At 41.0% G+C, this 25,204-nt stretch overlaps 1 protein-coding gene across 1 annotated transcript in view; it reads left to right on the top strand.

Moving 5' to 3' along the window:
- ar (androgen receptor) overlaps positions 1–24,930 on the top strand; it is a 28,141-nt gene extending 3,211 nt beyond the window's left edge. Inside the window, exons 2-8 of the mRNA XM_083778564.1 lie at positions 9,075–9,223; positions 10,894–11,010; positions 15,513–15,791; positions 18,102–18,246; positions 19,821–19,951; positions 23,611–23,762; positions 23,877–24,930. Of these exons, the coding sequence (XP_083634690.1) occupies positions 9,075–9,223; positions 10,894–11,010; positions 15,513–15,791; positions 18,102–18,246; positions 19,821–19,951; positions 23,611–23,762; positions 23,877–24,035 (1,132 nt within the window). The 3' untranslated portion in view covers positions 24,036–24,930. The remainder of the gene's footprint in view (positions 1–9,074; positions 9,224–10,893; positions 11,011–15,512; positions 15,792–18,101; positions 18,247–19,820; positions 19,952–23,610; positions 23,763–23,876) is intronic.
- Positions 24,931–25,204: the final 274 nt, after the last annotated feature.

Genomic DNA, 25,204 nt, shown 5'->3' with positions numbered 1-25,204 from the left:
AGGGATAATGTATGGATGAGTGGTCATAGTTTATAGATAAATCCCAGGGGGGGTTAATCAGCCTGAAGGTTATTGTTATTAGAGAAAGTAAAAGATGAGTATTTCTTTTTTTTCCCTTTTCATTTGCGGCTTTCTTTCGTTTTAGCGATTTTAGCTATTTTTTACAGGGGGCGGGGGCATTCGAACATGGGGCTAAATATGTTAAAAGAAAATACACATTTCTATAGCAATTTTATGTATTTATTATTTACTATAGTCCTACTAGACCCCACACAATTACATATGGCCACAAAAGAGCACAGGATCTACTGAATGTGAAGGGGGAGGTGACAAACGGACATATTGAGCCTACAGATTGGGAGACAATAATACTATAAACATTCTGATTGTCATTATACTTTTACGCCATCAGGAAGCGTAACATTTTTTTATTTTTACAGTACACCTACAGTACTAGATTTTGAAGAACATCATGGCACATTATCTCAATGGTCAGTCATGTGATCAACACGGATCTGTCTAATTGATTGGCTTCCAAAGTCTGTGCACACTGCCCAGCTGTCTTGAGGTCCCACCACATCTCAATGGGTTTGTGGTCTTCCAGCCTCAACTTGAGCATTCAAATTATTTTCTCAGCCATTCAGTCGCACACTTCCAGTGTCACACGATCCACTTTTGGCTAATTTTGAACTACAATACTTTGTAGTACAATGGCCCTAAATCATTATGTTAGCAATGGGGTTCCTTAAAATAAGTGATTCATTTCATAGGGCCGGTGAGCCTTTATTGTTTATTTTTATCCCTGCCAGGCAGGCAAACTGTCTTTTGCTAACCTTTTTTTTCCTACAGATTTAGTCCAAACCTCATTGGTATTTGGCTGTCTCTCCAACCATAATGGTCAAACTTTGTAGTTAACTACAAATGGCTTTGAAAATAACGATAATAAATATATAAAGAAAACTTAATTTTTTCTTGTTTCTTCAAGAATGTGATCGTATCAAAATAAAATTATGCTGGCTCAATGACAGTCAGCCTTCCAGTTTCTGTGGCTGAAAACCCATCACAAATCACCTCACCTCCACCACCATGCATGGTTGGGGATGAGGTTCTTGTGGTGACATGCATTGTTTGGTTTTGATGTTATTGTCGCCAAATTTTGGTCTTTGCTCTCTGTCTAGAGCAGTGTTTCCCAACCTTTTTTGTCCCAGGGAACACTTTTCATAGCCTAAAAATCTCGGGGCACACCTAGATATACGGGGGGGATACACATTATACTTTTGACAGAGTAAAACTTCTTTGAACCCAATATACTTTTAAAATCACACCTGTGTGAACCGAGTGGTGCAACTCCTCTCTCTCTCTCTCTCTCTCTCTCTCTCTCTGCTCCGTCAGATTAGCTTTATTATGGATATCAATCCGCGTCGCTGAGAACTATTTCTTGATTATTATTTTGGCTCTGCCTTTCCTTCTTTAGCGAACCTAGCCCGGGTTGCACAACAGCGGTCCCGTACACCTCCCATTATACAGGCAAACTAAAAGCTGAATAACTCCTAATCTACGGAGCTCTCCGTGGTTTGGTCAATTAGCGCGATGTTCGGAGGTCTTTGCAAAGTAATACTTGTAAAAACAAGAACAAAAATATTTGCCACAATACAATGGTCGTTGTATCCAGCGTTGCTGCATGTCTAGCTTTCCCTTGCCTGCAGCCTGCCACCAGATGGCGAGTTTCTCCCGAAATGTGTTCAGTTTTGCCATGCTTGTAAGAATATTCTCATTTCGCCCTTGCATTTTCCTGTTCAGTTCATTCAGATGGATAGAAATATCCGCCATGTATGCACTATGCTAGTCTTGCACCAGTACACCAGTACTCATTTGCAAACAGTTCGGCATATTTGGATTGCTCAGCGGACAGAAAGCACTTTAATTCCTCCCTCAGTTCATATACACGCGACAAACATTCCTTTAACATTCCTATGGCCGATGGTGCTTTCTTGGTGGAGACAAGCCAGCCAGTTGATTTTGAAACAAGCTTAAATGTATTATGATCTTACTTGAATCAGTGCTTGAACTTGTATTCCTTGTCAGAATGGGCAGTGTCTATAACGGGACATTCTCTTTATAAACATTTCAATCGACAGGCTTTATTAGAATGGGAAACGTTAACATCGCAAAAAACGAATGAAAGATTAGAAATGATTTGTACAATTAAAGATGCATTGTAGCCCTACTAGAATAAAGAAATGTAGACACACCTGCGTAACATTGCAACTATGCAATGAAGTATAGTAGGTACAAAACTTAAAATAAAGTAAACTTTTTTTGTTTAGCTGTGGAAAAGAAAATGGCAGCTAATTGTACTTGTACAGTAGGTTGTACAGTAGGTCTATGTACTGTGATCAGCACAGTGCAGTGATACACATGATTGACAGTCTATTTATGGTGGTTGTATTCATTGGATGTCCTTTTCCTCTCACAACAGCTCACACATCTTTTTGGGTGTTTGTAATCTGTGGGAAGTACATGTCTGATGTCTTGGTACATCTGGCAGGTGTGCCCCCTCCTTCTCTCTCTTAACTGAAGGCGTGTCTAGAGTTGGGTTGATTTCCTGTTAACCTGGTCTGGTCAGGTCTACAAGCTTGAATATGTCAAATTATATGTGGACTTGATTGAACTTGTAAATGTCGTTATGACATGTGCTGGCATATTAAAAATAGACCGAAACAGCGATGACATTGCGTCATCGGGCCATCTGCATACATTATTTCGTATACATCTGACCATTCATCAGAAAAATCGTGATATATACGTATTATCTCTCTAGGTCGTGCTCAGACGAGCCTTCTCCATACATCTGGCCAGTTCGTTGGTGCTTTGTGCTTTCTTGAGTACATCCACGTATGGGATGTCCACGTGTGGGACGTCCTCTTGATCGATGCCCATGTGTTGGTTCCCACAGCATTCGCTGGCTGGCAGTTCTTGTTGTCTTTGGCCGTGTCCTGCTATAGTCTCGTTCTCCTGGCTGCAATTGTTTTGGCTCACCCTCGGTATTCCCTCATATAGGATCTTGTTGGTAACATGTGCACTCTTGCCGATGTTAAGTACTGCATTATATTGTATTATAGTCAAATACAAATGAGGTTTATTCATTTCAGCAAAGAGCAGGTTAACTTGCATTTATTTCACTGTAATTTGATTGGTCAGAGAAAGTGAAATTATGGCAAATCATTCACTGGGACCGCGATTCGAAATTAAACACAAATTATTGACACCTTAGTTTTAATATTTGGTGGCACAGCCTTTAGAGAAAATAACTGCAGTCAAGTGCTTCCTATATAGACTTCAATGACTTCAAGACTACACCTTTATACTGGCAGTTTGCCCCATCTTCTTTAGCAAACTGCTCCAGTTGACTAAGATTATAAGGGTGCCTTCTTCCGACTGCTGTTTTCATATTTAGATTTAGTGTGGTTCATGCAGTGACACAAAAAGCAGACTTTGCTGATATTGATACTAAAATATATTTTAATATTTTAATTAATCTAGGTTTTGGGGTTATACGTGGCACGTGGGTTAACTGATTCTGGAAGAAATTGAATGTTATTTATTTCACAAAAATGCAAGGGGTGCCAATACTTTTTGTCCACAATCGGTACATGCAGGATCTGAAGTAATGCATCCCCCACCTGTAGTCATAGTTGAGTAACCTCCCATCAGTATTTGACAGGTTTTAGTATTTAATGAAGATACTAAAGTCATTTTGAATGTAAAGGTGGTTTTGTAGAGATTTCTATACCCCGCACTGTTGACATTCTCACACTGTTTCACTGTGCCTAGGGCTAGGTGACAATGCAAATAACTTCAAAACACAGTACGTTGAAACACAGTGGCGTGTGTGGCACGTGCCAGCAATGCCGATTTGAGCAGGTGCTGTTGCAGTTCAGTCCTGAATCTAGGTTTATGTAGTCTACAGCTATCTATAGCAACTAATTCCCTGGCAACCTCACGCTTGGTGGAATTTGCAGCTGTCCTCACAAAAATGTGCACCATGCATCATTGCACCAACCTTGATCCATGTACAGTAGCTACAAATCCTACCACGGTACCTTTTGTTTAACCCCTTTTTAACCCCTTTTGGTGTTTCAAACATTATGTTATAATTTAGCTATTGAAAAATAGCAGATCTACAAGCTCATAGCGCGCCACCGAGTGGCGTGCTATGAGCTTGTACTGTAGGTCTGCTATTGTAGAAAAATCGTTAAAATGTGCCTCAAATCTTTCCGAATATTGTCATGATTTTTTATTTATTCGGTCAGCCCTGAATGGGTTAATCTATTATTTATAATTAAATGTTAAGTTCTGATTAAAATAACTAAATTTCTGTACTATTAACAGTTAAATAAAATGTTGTGGAGACCAAGTACCTTTTGTCAATTTCAACTTATTTAACAGGCAGTTGAGTTGCTGGGTTTTTATGTGCAAGGTGTCAGCTTTTCGACCCAAATGCAGAAACTCAACTTCAAATTAAAGGCAGGAAATCTATGACTTTATACTTAAAACAATAAACACAGGTAACCACCTCACAGGGCAAAACTCAGTAGCCTCGCAGTGGGACAGGCGCGAATCTGCCGGTGGCAAGAAAAATTGCCTCCGGCGACAGTGCATGTGATATGAGTCTGGTCAATAAGCCAGGCTAAAAACAATACAATGATCCAGCACAGGCAGTCTAAAATAGTCTCTGTAGCTTATTAGGAACGTCTGACAGTCGTAGGAAACACTAGGAATCAGAGTCCAAAGAAGGAGAGGGGAGGGTCTGTGGAGCTGGACACACTGGACACAGTAGTACACAGGGCAGAGGCAGGCAGCGCATGGCAGATTGTCCCAAAGGGTCCCAATATGTTCAGCCACAATATTAATACTGGAGGCTAAAGTATCAACATTACATAAGCATTGCTGCAACTGCATTTCTATTATGGTAACAATTTCACATAGCTAGCTTCCAGGGTGGCCTGGTGGATCAACCAGCATGTCTACTGACCACATGATCACAACCATGGTGGATATACAGAACGTGCACGCTGATGACTGGGCCTGGAAAGATCTGGGTGGGACTGGGAGTTTCTTTTAAAACTTGGATATTAATAACTGGTGAATGAAGTCAACAATATAACCATTTATCTCACAGTTTATTTGGCTGCTCTCTGTGAGTGGCACGCGGAAAAAAAGAGACCAGTGTGTATTCATAGCAAAGCGTGCGCGCGCTCGCCTCTCCTAGGGTGCGTCTTCAACACGTCCGATGTAATCACAAGAATTGCCTAAAGACTCAATTGTGGCCACGATCATGTACTGTAGCCGACTGGCCGGAACGGAATGCAACAGTGCCTGGAGGAATCTGTTGTCATCGATCAGGGGAAGGCTGTCAATCTGAGTTGGCCCAGGTTCAATCTGACTATCTCACCCATAGATCGGCCCCTGTCCCCCTGCTCACAACCTCCTATAGGTTTAAATCTGGCTCAGTCTCCATTGTTTTGTTTTTGAGTGGTGCAGCCACTCCATTGCGTAGCTATGTGTGTCCGTCCCTCCCTATGTATGCATGTCCATCCCTATGTACTGTATGCGTGTCCCTGTGTCTGAGCACAGACAGCTGAAACACCTCACCACTGGATGGCACTGTTGCGCAACGTCACTCACACACACACACACACACACACACACACACACACACACACACAGAGTACAGTAGGCCTGCAATACAGTACTAAAGCACGAGTACAGTACAGCACCACTCACTTCAGACTGGTCTGATTTTTAATTAATCTCCACCAATTTGGTCCATTTCCCCCCATTATGTGTGTGTGTGTGTGTGTGTGTGTGTGTGTGTGTGTGTGTGTGTGTGTGTGTGTGTGTGTGTGTATGTACAGTATGTATGTATGTATGTATGAATTGAGAGACCTAACGACCAGATGGACACCACACACACACACACACACAATAGCCGATCTACAAGCTCACCTCGCCTAGCAACGATCTGTTATTTTCACGATATTTATCTGTGGAACCGAGTTAAACTAAATTATATACCTAAAATCCTACATGTGCTTGTCAGGGTCGGGGGTCCCCAGTTCAAATATGATTATTATTTGGGGGGTTTCACTGCCCTAAAAGGTTGAGAACCACAGTTCAGTTCATGTAACACAAGATTAGTATTTTTTCTCCGGTGGAAACAAAATCCCTTTTTGGCCAAAAAGTACCGTTTATACGTGTGGTAGGGGGCTCAGAGTGCGTCCACTAAGGAAAGTAGGCTTTCTAATGACACAACCCGCCTTTGTTTTGGTGAGTAGCAAAAACATTATTTTTATTTACGCTAAAGAGGAGAGGCTGGTCTGAGTTCCATGTGAGAGTTAAAAGTGAAAGTAGCATAGCCAATGCAGGGCAGAATCATAGAAGCATTGGCTATGGACCAGAGCTAAGCCGACTGTAACCTCTATATTTTATAGGCCTATTTATTATAATTACATTGCCCGAACTATATTCATTATGAGGTTCCCCGTGGCTACAGTGGCACTACAGTAGCCACTACAGTGGCACAGGCAGTTCTGTTCTCAGATATATTCAGGGTTTTTGGCAATCTTCATGTCAACGATGTTTCAAACAATAACCAGACAGTTGCTGTGTATTCTACATTTTACCAAAAAAACTAAAACATTAAATTGAAGCTACAGGAGATAGTAGTATTCCGGCTAAGTTGTCTTTGTATGCCCTTGAGGTATGCTTATGTCTTCATGCACTTCCAGTCCCTCTGTGCCCAAGGTTGCATTCTGTTTTGTCCTGCGTGGATCCATGTGTTGGTGTCCACAGCGTTCTCAACTTCTCACACACACTGCAGTCATCACAGTCTTTAGCACACAAAACTACAGATTACTTAATCAGTTACAGTAGAACATACTGTAGATAGGGTGTGTTTGGGTGGAGAAGGGATCGTTTTCCGTAATTAACCCATTTAGACCTGAGTTAAAAACATTCACTTTGAAAGAATATATATTCAAAGATTTGCGGCACATTTTTACGATTTTTCAAAAATAGCAGACCTACAAGCTCGTAGCACGCTATGAGCTTGTAGATCTGCTATTTTTCAATAGCTAAATTATAACATAATGTTTAAAACACCAAAAGGGGTTCCCGCCCAAAATGGGTTAAGGAAAATACGCAATTCAAATGTTTGTTTTTAGCTACTTTAAATTGATATGTTTAACGTCCATACCAGTTTTGTCATGGATTTATTCATTTAGTACACCATGGTCCAGATTAAGTGGTGGCATGAATTTCAATGTTAACCCACATAACCTATGCCTTTTATTTAAAGAATGTGTACATATCATGGATCTTATTTAAATGTCACTTGCGTCACTTCACATCATTATAATTCTGAGCAAATGTAAAATATCAAATGTCAAGAACTTAGTGTATGAAATCTCAGTCACTTGATTTCTTTTTCTAAAATATAAAGCATCTAGATGGAATAACTAATTTATATTCAATGTTATATACAAGCAGTTAAGACAGCAAATGTTTGTCATCTCTTTGTAACATGTCCAGTACGTTGTACATTTTCTTTTTTAACATTGTCACTGTAAGGTGGAAACATTCTAGGCGGGAACCCCTTTTGGTGTTAGCATTATGTTATGCTTTAGCTATTGAAAAATAGCAGATCTACAAGCTCATAGCGCGCCACTACGAGCTTGTAGGTCTGCTATTTTCGAAAGATCGAAGAACGACTGACAGAAACATAGCTTTTTCAGAAAACTGTAATTTTCAAACAGACATTTTTAGAATCTGATCTCAGGTCAAAATGGGTTATTGAGGTTTAGTTTGTCAAGCTCAGACAGCACCCAGCCCACGCTGCGGTCTCCCCAGCACAACAAGATACGAAACGTCACAAATGTCCCGGCTGTCGTCTTCCGTACTGTCCAAAACGTTACTTTTCAGGAAACGGGGGGGGGGGGGGGGGAGAACCTGTATTCCAAAGGATTATTATTGTTGTTCAATTACAATATCAGATCTACAAGCTCACAATGCACTGTGATGCAAAACTATACAGGCTTGTAGATCCTATTTCATTTTTTTAAGATTTTTCGTTTTTGGCTTTTCTGCCTTTATTGATAGATACAAGTTAAGATTGACAGGAAAGATGGAGAGAGAGACAGAGACATATGCAGCAAAGGTCGTCATGAACGGGACTTGAACACGCGATGCGTGGGCTCCATCTTGCGCCACCCTTATTCCTTATCCCTAAACGTATTTGCAGTTTTTTTTACTATTTTGAAAAACATTTTAAAATAGTTCAACTAGCCGATCTAGATATTGTGAGCTTGTAGATCGGGCTATTAAAGGGTTTTTTTAAATAGTTTTTTTTAAATGTTTTTTTAAATAGTAAAAAATGGCAAATTAGTTTAGGGATAAGGGTTAAAGGGTGGCGCAAGATATATAGCCCTAAATGTGGCATTCGCCTGGACCACTAGGCCAGCGGACGCCACATGGGCTTGCAGATCTGCCACGTTTTTGTGACACTATACAACAAAGTATAACATTGGGCATTAATTTGTGGAATAACATATAGGCCTACACAGATATAAAATATGAATGGGGCTCAGGTGGCAGGTGAGCCAATATGATACAACAGCTGGGACAGCACACAGAAATGTGTGTGGGGAGGAATTCATTGGCATAGCCGCATAACGACTACATTTGGGGGTAAAAAGCGCCTAAAATATGGAGTTACAAGTTCGACAGCATCAAACTATTGTTTGTCATAATGTTTGGAGAAGTAGAGAAAAATAGAAAAAAGGGATTCTTCATCAGGCATGATGCCTGATGAGGGTCTGAACGACCGAAACGTTGCTCAATAAATCAAAGTGAAGAAAGCTGTGCGGGATCACTTTTTTCTCTACTTCTCCAGTTCCAGTTATCCGACGCACCTGTCCGCTGTAGGTGTGCACATGGACTTATTTTCTTCCTTGTAATACTGTACTTTTTGAATATACAGTAAATGTATGTTTTTGTATGTTGTTTGCCTTTAGATTTGACAGCAGAGAGCACATGTTTCCCATGGAGTTCTTCTTTCCGCCACAAAGAACTTGCCTGATCTGTGCAGACGAGGCATCTGGATGTCATTATGGTGCACTCACCTGTGGCAGCTGCAAAGTTTTCTTCAAGAGAGCAGCAGAAGGTAATGTTATTGCTCCATTTGGAATTTGAGTGCATCGATCAACCCTTAACCACTTAACCACCCACCTTAGGCCAATTCTACAAATTTAGAATACACGTTTTTCTAAAACAGTTTTCTGAAAAACGTATGTTGGTACATCAGCGGTCAAGAACCCCCCCATATGTATATATATTAAAAGATTTGCACAAATCGTGATTTTGCAAGCTCATAGCACGTCACTTCGTGCAGCGCTATGAGCTTGTAGATCTGCTGTTTTTGAATAGCTAAAGTATGAAATATGGTTAAACTGATTGTGACCCTAATATTAACTAGTTTGGGGACTGGGGCTGGGGGACCCCCTGGTACCCCCTTCAAGGACCCCTGGGGGTCCCCAGACCCCACTTAGAGAACCAATGTTCTAATCTAAAATTACACGGATGCTTTCTCTGTGTAATTTTTTATTTTAACTACCGGTATTAAGATTTTAACTGGAAAGCACGAACCAACTGAGGGAAATGCACGATTTTATAGTAAATGTGGTCGCATTTACTATGAAATCGTGCATTTCCCTCAGTTGGTTCGTCACGCCCCCATATGTGGTCATGCCTCGGGACATCACGTGATGTTATCAATATTTATCCGTATATGGAGATCCCTGATGTCATCAATATTGGCCAGCAACTCTACATCTGACCTCAAACCCATAGATCTCCATATATGGAACTGACCTGTTCTGACATTCCATATGTTGATCCTTCCCCTCCATTCTTCCTCTTCGATGTCTCCCTTTTTGACTGATACCTGTCCATTTAAGCTAGCCGGGCCTGCCCCAAAGTCATTAATGCAGCCGTGCCCGGCAGCCGGCGAAAACTAGAGTTCTCAACGGGCCAGAAAATTAAGGCCCTACCTGTGCACTTATCAAACTATGTACACTCAAGACACTGCCCCCACTGCCACCCATAGATCTCCATACTGTATATGGAGCTGACCTGTTTTGACATTCCATATGTTGATCTCACCTCATCAAACCCTGTACACTCAAGACACACTCCATATATGGCCAGTACAGAATTCATTCCATATGTTGATCTGACCCCCCCATGCCAAAGCGCCAGCACTCGCCCAGCAGTCTGCTGTCACCCAGGCGGATATGTTGATCTGACCACCCCCCATTCCAAAGCGCCATCGCTCGCCCAGCAGTCTGCTGTCACCCAGGCGGGTGCGTGCACGCGACCTGGTCGCATCTCGGCCTCAGGCGTATTACTGGTACAGTGGCTGTCAGTATTTGGCCTTACTTGTTGTAAATGGGTGCAAAATATATATATATATATATATTTTGAGTTATTATGGGGAGCACGCTGCAGCTGTAACTCATGCTGCATGCACGAAAAACAAATCCAAACACCACCACAGGAACTGAACAGCAGTTTGTTTTGTTTAACTCGTTCTCATAAGTAATTAAATAGAAAGCATCAAATGACTTGCTACAAAGTCAACTCATTCAAAATGTGACCATAGCGGTGAGTGCAAAAGTGCAAAAATAATGATTTCCTATGAATTGGATACCAAATTGTATACTCCGATTACCTGGGAATGTCTAATGTTGTCTTTTTGTTACAATCCAAAATAATTCCCATTATGAAATTGAATATTTAGTTGTTACAGATAACGTTTGTTTTTCATCTTTCTAGGCAAACAGAAATATCTGTGTGCAAGCAGAAATGACTGTACTATTGACAAACTACGAAGGAAGAATTGTCCCTCATGCCGGCTGAAGAAGTGTTTTGAGGCTGGAATGACTCTTGGAGGTATGATGGTTGAATATATTGAGGTTTTAGTCACTGTAGTCACTAGTATATACATTTTGGTTCCTTCCCATGTACCGTCCTTACTTCCATTTACATTTTCACCTATATTAAACCTACCTAATGCGGTGGGTGGCCGTTACCATTTCCCGCTTTGCCGCTTCGGTTACATTTCCCATAGTTCTTTTGTTTAGCGTGACTGTATAGATTTGGGCAACACACGTGACCTGACGGTCATGTGTGTTTCCTTTTTAAATCTTCTGCGCCAGTAAAACAAAACGGAACTGAAAAAGGGAATGCAACTTTCAGAAAACCATGCAGGACTGACTATGCACCGTTTGCTTTGGTTTTCACTTGCAGGACAAACCTGCATTACAGTACATTGCGTATTCCCTCCTTGGGATTGTCTCCTCTTGGGATGCAATTTTACTGTATGCATAACATATATAACGTATGTGTACTTTGACAAAACACAGCACAGTACATACTGTAGGCTACAGTACTGTATGACCAAAACACATACACCACCCAGCAGAAGTAAACTCTCAAAAATGAGACTATAAGCCATCCTTCCAAGTGCTTGATTTCCCCCGTATAACACTTTTGAGCCTGGTGGCTTCAATTGGTGCATCATCACAATAGGGGATGTTACTGATAATCAAGCCCCTGACGGGGCTGCCATGCAATTTAGACCTGTTCCATTCACTTCTCCTTACTCTGTCCCTGCTCGTCATATTAGGCTGCGGGATTGACGTGATGTGGTGAACTAATTTCTGTCTTGAGTTCAATTTTCACTCTCTTCCATTTTCTCTTTCTGTTGGCGGTGAAAATTGTACAGAGGAGCACAAAGATGACATGAGATGTGAATTAAAGCTGCAGAAATGCTGGTAATTTTGCCACCAGCAACTGACAAGCCCATGGGGGGAAAATACAATGTAATGCTCTGATTGTCAGTAAAAAGGCACACCTGGTTCTGGTTGTGACAAAAAAAAGGGTCATCTTTCACTCAAGTTGTCATCACGGACATGTAAAACACTTACATTTATTTGTCCCTTTAGATTTCCACTAAAACGGAAAACTTTAATAATGCAATATTGAAATTATACAAATTGACTATTACTAATTTGAAGACCTTGAAAATGCCAGAAAGACTCTTTGAAATATCTTTGTTATAATTTCCACACATTTAAGATTGAAGAGAAAGGTGAAGAATTGCTTGCAGGTTCTCAGTTGGATCACCACATTCCCTGTTACACTTGAAATGACATCCAGAACTGTAATAGTGTTGTAAATTTCACAGAGACAAGATGGAAATCTTCCTTTGAAAAGCCACCATGATGAGAGAATTGTAAATGTTGTTGTTAAAATCAAAGAGGTGGGTTTTCAGACTACGGCGGAAGATTGGGAGAGAGTCTGCACTAGTTCTAGTGCAGACACTGCCTTGGCTGGTAATGCAGTCTGGCAGTGTGCCGCGGGTTCGACTCCCGATCCTGACGGTCTTTACTGCGTGTCACCCCCCCCCCCCATCTCTCTCTCCCCCTTTCCTGTTAGCCCACCTTGTATCTATCCCTCTACAAAAATAATAAAATAGAGGCGAAAGTCACAAAAAACAAAGACAAGACAGACAGACAGACAGTTAAACTTTAGTAGTCAGTGCATGTAATTGCTGTTATGTTGTTGTTCATGTCATCCTTAAACATAGCTGGTTAAATATTAATCTTCTCCATACTCTGCCTATGGTTTCTGGTAATAGACCACTTTTTTTGTTTGTGGCAAAACATCTAATTTAGTTGGAAATGTCAGGCTGAACCTGATGGCCTGATCAAGAGCGCAACATCCAATTATACTCAGTACATGGTAAATGGTGCGTTTATATAGCGCCTCCATCCATGGCGCTTTACAAAGATTGTGCATTACATTCACCCATTCACACACACATTCACACACCGATGATGACAGGGCACCAACCTGCACATCAGGAGCAATTAGGGAGTTCGGAGTCTTGCTCAAGGACACTTCGACACTAACTCAGGGGGAGCCCGGGATCGGAATAGGAACTATAGGGACCTTCTGGTTCGAAACCCCCAACTCTACCCCTGAGCCATTGCCGCCCCACTCAATTTGAAATTGCGTGTTGTTGAGGGACCTCTATAGAGCATCTCCATCTCTGCGCACGTTCTAGTTCTTCAGTTGTGAACCAGCCATTCTGACAGCAGTTGCATATGGTTGCTTTATAATTATGTTGGTTATAAATAAATGGTTTCACAATATACAGTTCGACCTTTAATCACAACTTGCAACACTGGAGACAGAGGTTGCTTCCTGGAGACTGGCTAGTCCACACAGTTAACTGATGCTTTGTCTAGCTAAACACGCATCATGCTAGTAGTGAGAGTTAACCATTTAAAATAATACTAACTTGCCCAGCAAAGGAGATATGGATCTAAACCATTTCTGGTGTTAGTCAAATTAGATCCTAAAATGTCTGAAGTAATCAGAAATATCTCACGCACCATTGTGGAAATTTCCCAAAGTATTTGAACATTTTAACCGTATGTTTAATAAATACTTTCTTCACTGAGCTACATTTGTGCACCAGAGAACTTGAAACGATGGTTTGGGGATGGCTTCCTCTATTTACACTGGCATCAACTCAAAGCGGTGTATGTCGAGGTTAGCTCAACCTGAACTATTGGCAAAGTCCTATACAAAGATCAGATACCGCAGATAATATTTCTTATCGTCCTAAAGAAGAGATTTTAATTGACAAAATCCATGTTTGCTGTAGGATCATAAATGTAAATTATATTCTTGGAAATGATACTGCTATTGCTATTAAATCTTCAACTTGTTTTCCTCCTTGTTCTTTTGGAATCGAGAGGGAATGAGAAATGTGATCGCGCACGCACACACAGCTACTGTACTAGTATTTTGGTCCAGGATAAACTGTAATGTATACATAAGTCTTATAAGAGCATTATACATTAATTATGTTTAATGTAATACTTAAATACATAAAGATTTAGCTGAGAATCAAAGTAAGTGACACGTTGCATTTTGTATTTTTTTCATTCGTTCAGTACATTGTCAGTATTGCATTTCTCTGTCACTCACATTCCCATAACTCTACTGCTCATGAAAGAAAAAAAATGTGATGTGGTTGAAAACATGATTATTGTAATTTGTTACAAGGACCACTTCACCACTTTTCAACCTATCTTCATATAATAGGTCCTCACTAATAATCATGATAAAATGGCACAATTTCTTTCTACTCAGTCTGTGTCTCATGAGAAGAGAGATAGTTCAGAAACCCGTCCACCATTGACATCATCGATGGGGAATCCAAGCTAATAGAAACTGCAGGCTTTCTAGTCTTGACAAGTTGCAATGCGAAAATGGAAGCCATCGTTCTCATAAATCTGCCTAACGATGTCACTGGTGGACAGGTTTTTTAACTGCCAACAGCCCTCTTATGAGACACAGACTGAGTAGAAAAAGAGTGTGCCATTTTATCATGATTATTAGTGAGGACCTATTATATGAAGATAGGTTGAAAAGTGATGAAGTGGTCCTATAACAGGGTATAATTGGTAGACTGCCACATGTCAGACTCATGGTCAGAATGAAGTGACCAGAACAAATTAAGTTTGTAAGGTCACGTTAAGTGAATCATCTGTGGTAAATTTGCCAAAGGTGGTACTGGTAATTAAAACAAACTCATTTAGTAGTGTAAAGAAAGAAAGAAAGAAAGAAATGAACCTGCAGCTACTTCCATGATGGGTGTGAACCATTCTACCGGTCCTAGACAAGACTCATCTGTTCAAGAGTTCTTTCTCTTAATAGAATGTGAATAGATATTTTTCTGGGTATTCATTGCCTAGGATTTGTATTATTGGAACATGAGATTACTTGAACAGATTTAGAAATTCATCTACATGAATTCTACGTCACAGAATATCAGCTATTTTAATTATTTGAATTAAGTAATTCTTGATTTATGTACTTATTTTTGTGTTAGGCCATGATGGACCCTATAGTTAAATTGACACTGAAATTGACATGATAATTGATAATTGATATCTATGATAATTGTTGTTTATTTTCAAATAAACAAATAAATGCTGACATGATACTGACCATAAATAATACTAATACTGATCATACTGACATGATACCGACCATGAAACTGATTATTACGATGTAGGAATTTTCTCAATAGTATAAGTGGTTATTACATTATGTTGCAAGGCTTTGCGAGCTTGTAGATCGTAAAATGTAAACAAACAATATCTATAAAATAAAGCAATTTGGGGATGTTTATGTGAATTATGTGGCCAATGTTGACAATGGACAATGACGTGGTAAAGTGGTCATTTCATAGGCTACATGATAACAGTTTTGCAAAGAGACCCTTACTACCCATTATTTTAAGTCCACTCGGTTATATATAGTTTCCAATTGAATTACTTTTTCTTTGTTCTTTTTTTTACCCGTTTTTAAAGCACGTAAATTAAAGAAGATAGGACAACTGAAAAACGCGGAGGAAGATGCACCGAGCCATGACTCTCCAGAGGCCGTCCAGGGCATCTCTCCTCGATCTAGGTTACACTTCCAGTCCCAGCTGGTGTTCCTCAACATCTTGGAGTCCATCGAGCCTGAGGTGGTGAATGCAGGACATGACTATGGCCAACCAGACTCGGCTGCAGTTCTGCTCACCAGCCTCAATGAACTTGGAGAGAGACAGCTGGTCAAGGTGGTGAAGTGGGCCAAAGGCCTACCAGGTAAGACATTCACTCATTCACTAAAAACTGTTCAAGAAAGGCAGTGCAGCCATGTGTGTATAAGAGGTATCTTATTTTTGTCTGAACGTCACGCAACGCGCGCCTGGGTCAATCACCCACGCCCGCCCCATTTAACCCATTTTGACCTGAGATCAGATTAAAAAAATGTCTTCTACACTACATCCTGACAGTTTTCTGAATGTCAGTCGTTATGTCAGTCGTTCTTCGATTTTTCAAAAATAGCAGACCTAGAAGCTCGTAGCGCGCCACTCGGTGGCGCGCTATGAGCTTGTAGATCTGCTATTTTTCAATAGCTAAAGCATAGCGCAAGGCCGCAAGCGACTCCCTCACGCGATGAATCAGCTCGCTGAACAATAATATAAGTAAATAAATAGCCAACTCTCACATGTAATGACAATAATAAGTTAGTTTACCAAGTCAACTTCACAAAGATATTATATATTTTCTACTGTACAATTGCTCACTTACCTTTAGAGAAGTAAAAAGATGGGAATCTGTCCTTCGGATGAACATATACTGTAACAATCAGAACCATACTGTAACCAAACTGTACTGCAGACCAATACAATACATTTTAAATTAATTTGCAATGACTTAAACTTGATCAAACAACATAATCGATTCAATTGAACAATCACTACATTTCAATATGTTATTGTTTAAACTCAGATTTCTAAGTGCCGCAATGCAAAGTTCATTTAAATGTTTCCAATGAGGATAGTCCCCAAAAAGTAATCCAAAAGTAATCGAACCAAAAGGCAATGCATTGCTCAAAAAGGGTGAAAAAACTATATTACTCACCTCACCCAACCCTCAAGTCAGGAGGCCACAGCAGGTTCCCCTTTGTCCAAAAGCTCTGAATGGATTCAGATTTTGTCCAGCAGCCGGGGTTGTGGAGTGGGACATTTGGTATAGTATTTTTTTATTGCTGTAAAATATTGTCTATATACATTAATGAATCCACTTGCTGACTGTCAGCATTGAGCAATTTATTTATAGGGGTTTATATCTGACCATACCATTAACATCCAATTAAAAATGTCATTATGCTTTATGTAGCATGTGACGTCAAACTAGGGGGTTGTCATGATTCTGAATCCATTTCAAGCTTTAGTTTTGCACAAAAAACACTCCTTGAGCTAAAAACGGCCATAGCCACTTTTTTGTGCAAAACTAATGCTTGGAATGGATTCAGAATCATGAAAACCCCCTAGTTTTACATGTTTTGCCTTGTATAGGATGTTAATGGTATGGTCACACTGTATAAAAAAATCTCAATGCTGACAGCCGGTCAGCAAGTGTATATAGTGTATATAGACAATATTTTAGGCCAATAAAAAAGACTATATACCAAATTTTGCACAAACCCTCAGAAAGTCGGAAAGGTTCCTTGGCCAAACTCTTCTTCTTCAGATCTCAAAGTTTTCCGGCGCCACTACTCTGTGGTTTATCAATTTCTGATTCCCAATACTAGTTTTTGGGCCTTAAAAGAGTATATATATTTTTTTTTTAGAGCTGGAGGAAGAGACGTGGGAACTCTCTTTGAGGCGTATTCATACTACCTCTTTATGTCTTAGACATTGCCTAATTCAATTCAAAATAGTACATCGTTTGCATTTCTCGAGAGAAAAACTATCTAAAATTTATCCTGACATTGACTCTACTTGTATAAGATGTCATCTGGAGCCAGCCTCTGTTGGACATATGTTCTGGGGATGCACTTCCTTGAACCCATTTTGGAATAGTATTTTTGATGCTTTCTCAACCATCTGTCATAATTATGCCAATTGCACCCAACCCGATAACTGCTATATTTGGAGTTCCCAACGACGATGCACCAATTACCTCTCCCCTGAATTCACCCTTTCACTGTTTTCCGATTCACTGTCTTTTGATGATGTGTCCTAAGTGTTTTTCCTACATGTAATTTGGTTCACTGTGTAGCCCCTTAATCTAGTAAAAGGCAAATTTTAATTTATTGTATTTATTTCATTTATTATTTATATCCTTTACTAACTGTTTATTTTATTTTATTGTTTTTTGTTGTTGTTGTTGTTGTTGTCTTGTTCTGTGATGGAACCGGGGAGGGTGGGGTATATGTGGGGTTGTTTGTCTACGAAAATCTTATAAAGTTATTAAAAAAAAATAGTATTTTTTTACAAACCACCACCAAAAACTATTTTTGATAAGTAAAATGGAACCCCCGGTCCATTTAACTTATACAGTATAAGTGCAGTGATTGCTCATGCTATGTAACCTTCATTCTGTGTCTCTCAATGCTGTGGTCAGGTTTTAGAGACCTCCACGTGGATGACCAGATGACAGTCATTCAACATGCATGGATGGGGGTGATGGTGTTTGCCTTGGGATGGAGGTCCTATAAGAATGTCAACGGCAGAATGCTTTACTTCGCACCCGATCTCGTTTTCAATGAGTATGTGGAGCTGTGACCCAAATTCATTTATCCGTTCTAAATCAGTGGTCCTTAACCCATTTTGACAGTTTTCTGAAATATCTATGTTTCTATGTCAGTGGTTCTCAACCTTTTTCATGTCACGGACATTTTCACGATTTTTCAAAAATAGCAGACCTACAAGGTCAGCTATTTATAGCGCGGCACTCGGTGAGCTTGTAGATCTGCTATTTCTCAATAGCTAAAGTATAACATAACACCAAAAGGGATTCGCGCCCAAAATGGGTTAAACTGAGGCATTTTCCGGGAAATACATTATAGCTCCTCCTGGTAATTACTCCATTTGTACATTCTGTTGGTTGGCTGTGGCCAAATGCATGACAAACCGGGGGTCCTTTTAATTAAAATGTTTGAGAACCACTGCTCTAAATCTGTTCTAGCCAACAGACCATCATCTCCATTATGTTATGACTACCTACCTACAGCAAGCAAGCGTTTGGCCACCCGTCATGCATGTACATAATGCAGAAAAACAACTGTGCCACTTCATATCTACCATTATTTCACGCACGAATGCACGCACGCACACAGACACACAGACACACACAGCTAAAAACGGCCATAGCCACTGACCTCATCACATTTGTGATAACGGCTATGGCCGTTTTTAGCCCAAAACTAATGCTTGGAATGGATTCAGAATCATGAAAACCCCCTAGTTTGACATGTTACAAGCTACTTAAAGCATGCTACGCACGCACGCACACACACACACACACACACACACACACACACACACACACACACACACACACACACACACACACACACACAGACACACACAGCTAAAAACGGCCAGACACACATACACGCACGCGCGCACACATGCAAATCCATTTCACAAACTAAATGCTTGCAGCAGGTTTCTCAGAACCATAATGAATGTCCTGGTCAGATGTTCTATTGTCACTGGTTTTATTGTGGGGAAGATTAGTTTTTGAGAATTGAATGCCCTAATGTTGCAGGTGAGTGGAAAATGATATGTCGATCAGATCTTGTATAGTATTACTCAAGTGGTATCTTTGGTGAAGCCTTTGAGGCTGTTTAAAACAGGATCATTTTCTGGAAGACCTTTTAGCAGAGCGCACAACCATGCTTTCTCTGGTATGCTGTAGTATCAACTTTTCTGTATTATACAGTACATGAAAGCCAAATGAAAATGAATTCAGGAAAAATGATTAATACTTTTCAGGGCAGTCCATATCCTGGAAGCGTAGACGATATGGCTGATTGTCAAAATCATATAATGTGTAATGGATCAGTGACTGAAATGCTGTAATGTGAATCAGACCATGGCTGATTCACATGAATCCGAGGCCCTGGCTAGTTTAAAGTTCTTAGAGGAAAAGAAAGTCAGTCGCCATCGTCACAACTTGGATCTGACCCTTGGCCCCGGTCTACTTTCTAACATCCAACAATCCAACTAAGTGTCCAATGTACTGTATAAGCAGCATATTGCTCCCTCGCCCTCTCTAATTTGCCCATTCTCATTACATTGGGTCTCACCTCGACCTTCTCACGTCTTTCCTCCGCAGACATCGCATGCACATCTCCAGCATGTATGAGCACTGCATACGGATGAGACATTTCTCCCAGGAGTTGGTCCTCCTACAGATCACCCACGAAGAGTTCCTCTGCATGAAGGCCTTGCTCCTCTTCAGCATTAGTAAGTATAACTGTCATTTTGTCAAAGAGAATTAACAATGCTCGATACGAACTCAATCAATTATCGATTATTCCAACTGTGAAAATTAATAGTATCGAGACCGGGGTTAGTAACATTGTGTTGAATGTGGATGTATTGTAATTTTGCCTTTGATGCAGCTGTCATGAAATATATAGTATTTTTTCTATTTTCTTTAAAGTAAGTAGGCTACCGGTACTGTACATTCAGCAGCCTTGTGGTTAGACTGTTCGCACTGAGATTGGGAGGTCAGAGTCTGCTTCCTTGGCCGTGTCATACCAAAAACTATCAAACATCGGACTCAATGCCTCCCTGCTTGGCACTCAGCATCAATGGTTGTATTGTGGGTAAGTCCCTGCGACATACTAGCGTCATGTCCAGGGGTGTACTTGTACATCATGCAGGCTTGTACATCAAGCCGCCTCACGCTATAGAAACAGGAGATAGGCTCCTGCCCTATTGGGCAAATGACTCTGTAATGCTGAGTACTGCTAACAAATATTTAGCACACCTGGATGAAGGAAACCAAGCTCCACCTATTTGAAAAAGGGATGGACTTTTTGCGGGCCCTGGGAAGCCAACCCGACCTGGCAGAGCACACTTTTCTATTTAGTTCTATCCTATTTTAGGTAGCATTATAGTTTTTGTATGCACTTTGTAGTGTACTTGTTCTTGTTCTTCTTTTGTGTAATGTTAGATCAGGGGTCGGCAACCGGCGGCTCTAGAGCCGCATGCGGCTCTTGAGCACTCCCCTGGTGGCTCTCTGTAGCATTACAAAAAAATCGATGAAAATGTATAAATGTTTATTTTTTCACATTTTTATTTTTCATTTATGGTTTCTGTAGGAGGCAAAACGTGACAGAAACATTCTTAAGTTTCCCAATTTTGTAAAAATGTGTAGAATAAATATTAAGTTTCAATAATGTCAACTAAAATTCGCGTCATAGCATGCGACACACTCGCATGCTGCGCGCCTGACACTATTATAAACAAACCGGTGGGTGTGTGAGGCTGGTGCCTGCTACGCTATGGCTTCTACATCTACAGGGAGAAAAAGAAAGATAGCCGACGAAAACAGAGGATTTAACAATTCGTGGACAGACGCTTATGCCTTCACAGCCAATGCAGAAGATGGATTGCCTGTATGCTTAATCTGCAGTATCCCATGACGCAACAGCAGCCTGTTTTACGCAATCGCAGTCCAAACGTGTATATAAACATTCCGATTTCAAATATAAGGTCCTCGCCACATGTGCCACGGGGGTTAGAAATTTGCTGGTACAGTGATTAGCATTGCTGCATCCCGCGTTGTTTAATAAAAAGCATTTTTATCCGAGCGCCCCGGCTACTTGTCTCAAACGGGGTTGGGAAATCCACAGTTGCACACCGGTTGGGGGCGCGTAGTTGAAAGCCAATGGCAAAATAACAGCTCGGATAAAAATGCTTTTTATTAAACAACGCGGGATGCAGAAATGCTAATCGCTGTACCAGCAACATTCTAACACCAGTGGCACACGTGGCGAGTACTTTATATTTGGAATCTGAATGTTTATGTACACGTTTACAATGTAAATGTAGCGATTGCATAAAACAGGCTGCAGTTGCCATGACGCACCATGGCTAAATCTGCAGTGACAAACTTATCAAACAATAAATAAAACGTGGCAAGCCGTTCACAGACGGTGACTACAGTATATGAAGGAGTCATATAGACGTTGTATTATCTCCCGTGTTGCAACGAAACTATAGCAGCAGCCAGCAGTGGTGGAGTTTAAAGCTGCGATGATTGCGATCCACTTCTTAAAAGTTATAGTTTGCTGACTTTGCTCCCTTCTGCTTTCTTCAGCAGTTCTGTGACTGCAACAGCCCTCTTTCTCTCATTCATGCAAACGTTGTGAGCAGATATTCTCAAACATGAACTACATAAAGGGCGCGTTCGGAAATACCACACCGGAGCACACTCGCCTATTAGTTTGCATTGCACAGTGGGCTCAGTGCGCTATTTCCGAACGCGCCCTAAATCCAAATACCGCACACGCCTCACCGATGAGAGCCTGCGCAGTTGTGTGTGAAGATTAAAGTGACATTTTACGTGCCCAGTGTTGAGAAGCTCTCCAGCGATGTCCACACACAGAAATCACATTAAACGGGTAAGAACACAATGCAAAAAACATGGCATAATAATGGAGGGTGCGTTGACTGCGTTCGGAAATGCGCACCGGGAGCGCACTCGCCTATATTAGTTTGCATTGCACAGTGCGCTCAGTGCGCTATTTCCGAACGGGCCCGTAATGAAAGTTAAACCATAGCGCACTTTTTATTTTGATAGATAGGCTAATATCCACTTGCAGCCCTTTTGTCTTCATTATATAAGCATTTTATGGCTAAAAAATTTTTGCGGCTCCAGATAGATTTTGAATTAATTTTTTTGGTCGAAAATGGCTCATTCAACATCTTGGGTTGCCGACCCCTGTGTTAGATGATGTCCAACTCAGTGTCGTATAGCCATGCCCGCATCTCTGGGGCATGGCTTCCGAGGGTGTTCTGTGTAAGGGGCATGTGGTGATTATATGATCGGCAGTCTGCTCAGGGTCACCGCACTCGCATGCCATGCTGTCAGCCAGGCCCCACATAAGACTTTTAAAGCGACCAACCCCAGTTCGTAGATGGTTTAGTGTGGCCGGCATTGCCGGCGTGGTAGGTTGCCTCCTGGACTATCTCCTGAGTCCCAGATGTAGATATAGATGCGGGAGGGCCTGTCTGTCTCTCACTCCTGCTTCCAAGCTGCTGCCAAACATGCATCTCTGGAGAGGTCCTCAGAAGTGGAATTGAGCATCTCTTGTGCTGCCTTGTTGTAGGGGTTGCGGGACTTGAGTCATGTTTTTGTGCTTTTATATACCTTTATTGAAAGGATAATCCCCTTGAGATGCCTCATCTCATTTTAGAGGGGGGTCCTCAACACAAATGAACAGTACATACAATACATACAGTACACAAGCCTGGCCAGGGTGAGGGTGGCAGCCTCCCGTCGGAGGCGGGCCTGGGCTGTTCCTGCGAGGACTGGCAAGAGCGACACAGGGGTAGGCTTCAGGCATCCGGTTGTAATTCGGAGGGCCTTGTTGATAGCAACGTCGACCTTGTTCGCATGAGGGCTTTCTGCTCCAAAGTCAAAGTCATACGATTTGTCACACATGTTACCGCAGTGATATTTGTTCTCCGCATTTGACCCATCTCTTGGAGCGGTGAGCCGCAGCCAAGGAGCGCTGAGCTGCAGCCGTGCCGCGCTCGGGAATCATTTCATTAGTAGATTTGACCCCCCCAATCCAACCCATTGATGCTGAGTGCCAAGCAGGGAGGCATTGGGTCCCATTTTTACAGTCTTTGGTATGACCCGGCCGGGGATCGAACCCCGACCTCCCAGTTTCAGGGCGGACGGACACGTCGGACACTCTAACTACAAGGCCACTGAGCTGGTCCAGACTGGGGGCGCAGTGTTCCGCTGCAGTACTGTTGTTTTTCAGTCTGTTTGAAATTTCTTGGTGGTGCCACAAATTTCCCCTGCAGGGCATTAACAACCAATTAATTCAACCAATAAGAAATTGAATGCACTTGTAGTCAGCAAAGATTTCTGTTCTCAACAGTTCCAGTCGAGGGTCTGAAGAGTCAAAAGTACTTTGACGAATTACGTCTCACCTACATCAACGAACTTGATCGCCTCATCCACTACGGAAGGAAGTCTAATTGCTCCCAGAGATTTTATCAACTCACTCGGCTCATGGACTCCCTTCAACCGGTGGGTTTGCCCTGTTGAGGCTCATTTCATGTACTTCTCAGTTCTCACCCTTGGAAGTAGAAGAAACTTTTACAGTTACAATATTGTCACATTCATGTCTCTCTTCCGTTACAGATCATAAGGAAACTCCAGCAGTTCACTTTCGACCTTTTCGTACAAGCCCAGTCTCTCCCCACGAAGGTCAGCTTTCCGGAGATGATCGGAGAGATTATCTCAGTACACGTACCAAAGATCCTGGCTGGCTTGGCTAAACCAATTCTGTTTCACAAGTAGAAGCGTAATAAGTAACTGAAGCTGGCTCCCTCTATAAACTACAATTAAGGCTTTATACTGTTTCTGTAAAGCTTTATACTGTTTTTGTAAACTACATTTTGACCTAATTGCACTTACTGCTATTTTGTAACCATGATTATTTCATTGCTTGAGTTTTCCGTTTAAGACATGATAGAGGCTGTTTTCAGAACATGGTTTAAGCATTTGTCTCAAGAGCGACTGTATAACATACCAAGTTGCCAACGTCACTGTCAGCTCCCAGGTGTACTAAAACAGATGTGAGGTCTGAAATTGAAAGTCTGTTACTAACAGACGGTTGGTAATGGTAACACTAATCTCTATTCACTTGCTTCTATTGCTGGAACTAAAGAAAATTGCACTTGTAGAAAAGAAGCGGTGTTGAAAGTACTTTTACATGTAGCACCATTTAGCATTTTGTCACTGACTTTACAATACATATATGCTTGCTTAAACTTCTACTGACTGCATACTACACAAGTTGTACTTTTACTCTACAGAATGAATACATTGTACTGTACTGAAACACATGGAATCTACTGAAACATTCACATGCTTTGTCTGTAGTACTTTAGCTGCAGTACAATGCAAATGTCTTTAAAATATACAGCATGCTTATCGTTACTCTGCACTTTTAGTCACCATCTTGGTAGTATATGTGTATAGATATCTCTTAGGTGTTGTTATCAGTAAAAAAAAAAAAAAAAAAAAACGATTTTTAAAAATATTATTGAATGCTATTTATTGATCGAGTTGGAGACGCATGTACAGTACCGTTTTGTAAGCTTTGATGTTTTACTACTTCTGATCTTCTAAACCTCAGATTCAGATGGCCTGATCTCTAGGACATTACTCTGATGTCTTCAGTTAAACCTCAGATTCAGATGGCCTGGTCTCTCTAGGACATTGCTCTGATTTTGCTGTTGCTGGAATCGTCAACGTCTGTTCTTGCCAATTATATCCACCACTAATTATTGTGTGATTCATAGACCAATTTTAGTTTCCACCATGGAATCTTTTAGCGTTAGTATTCCAAATCAATCTATTACATTTTTTTTTTTAGATATGATGCTAGAGTGTTAGAAAACACACAACAATAAACAGTTTTTTGCAACAATGTTTCAAAGTTCCGATTTTAAGAGATGTTAAAG

The sequence above is a fragment of the Protomyctophum parallelum genome (genome assembly GCF_964188405.1).
Source record: "Protomyctophum parallelum genome assembly, chromosome: 1".
Lineage (NCBI taxonomy): Eukaryota > Metazoa > Chordata > Actinopteri > Myctophiformes > Myctophidae > Protomyctophum > Protomyctophum parallelum.
Note: the sequence above shows the minus strand (reverse complement) of the source record. Positions and strands in the feature narration are given on the sequence as shown.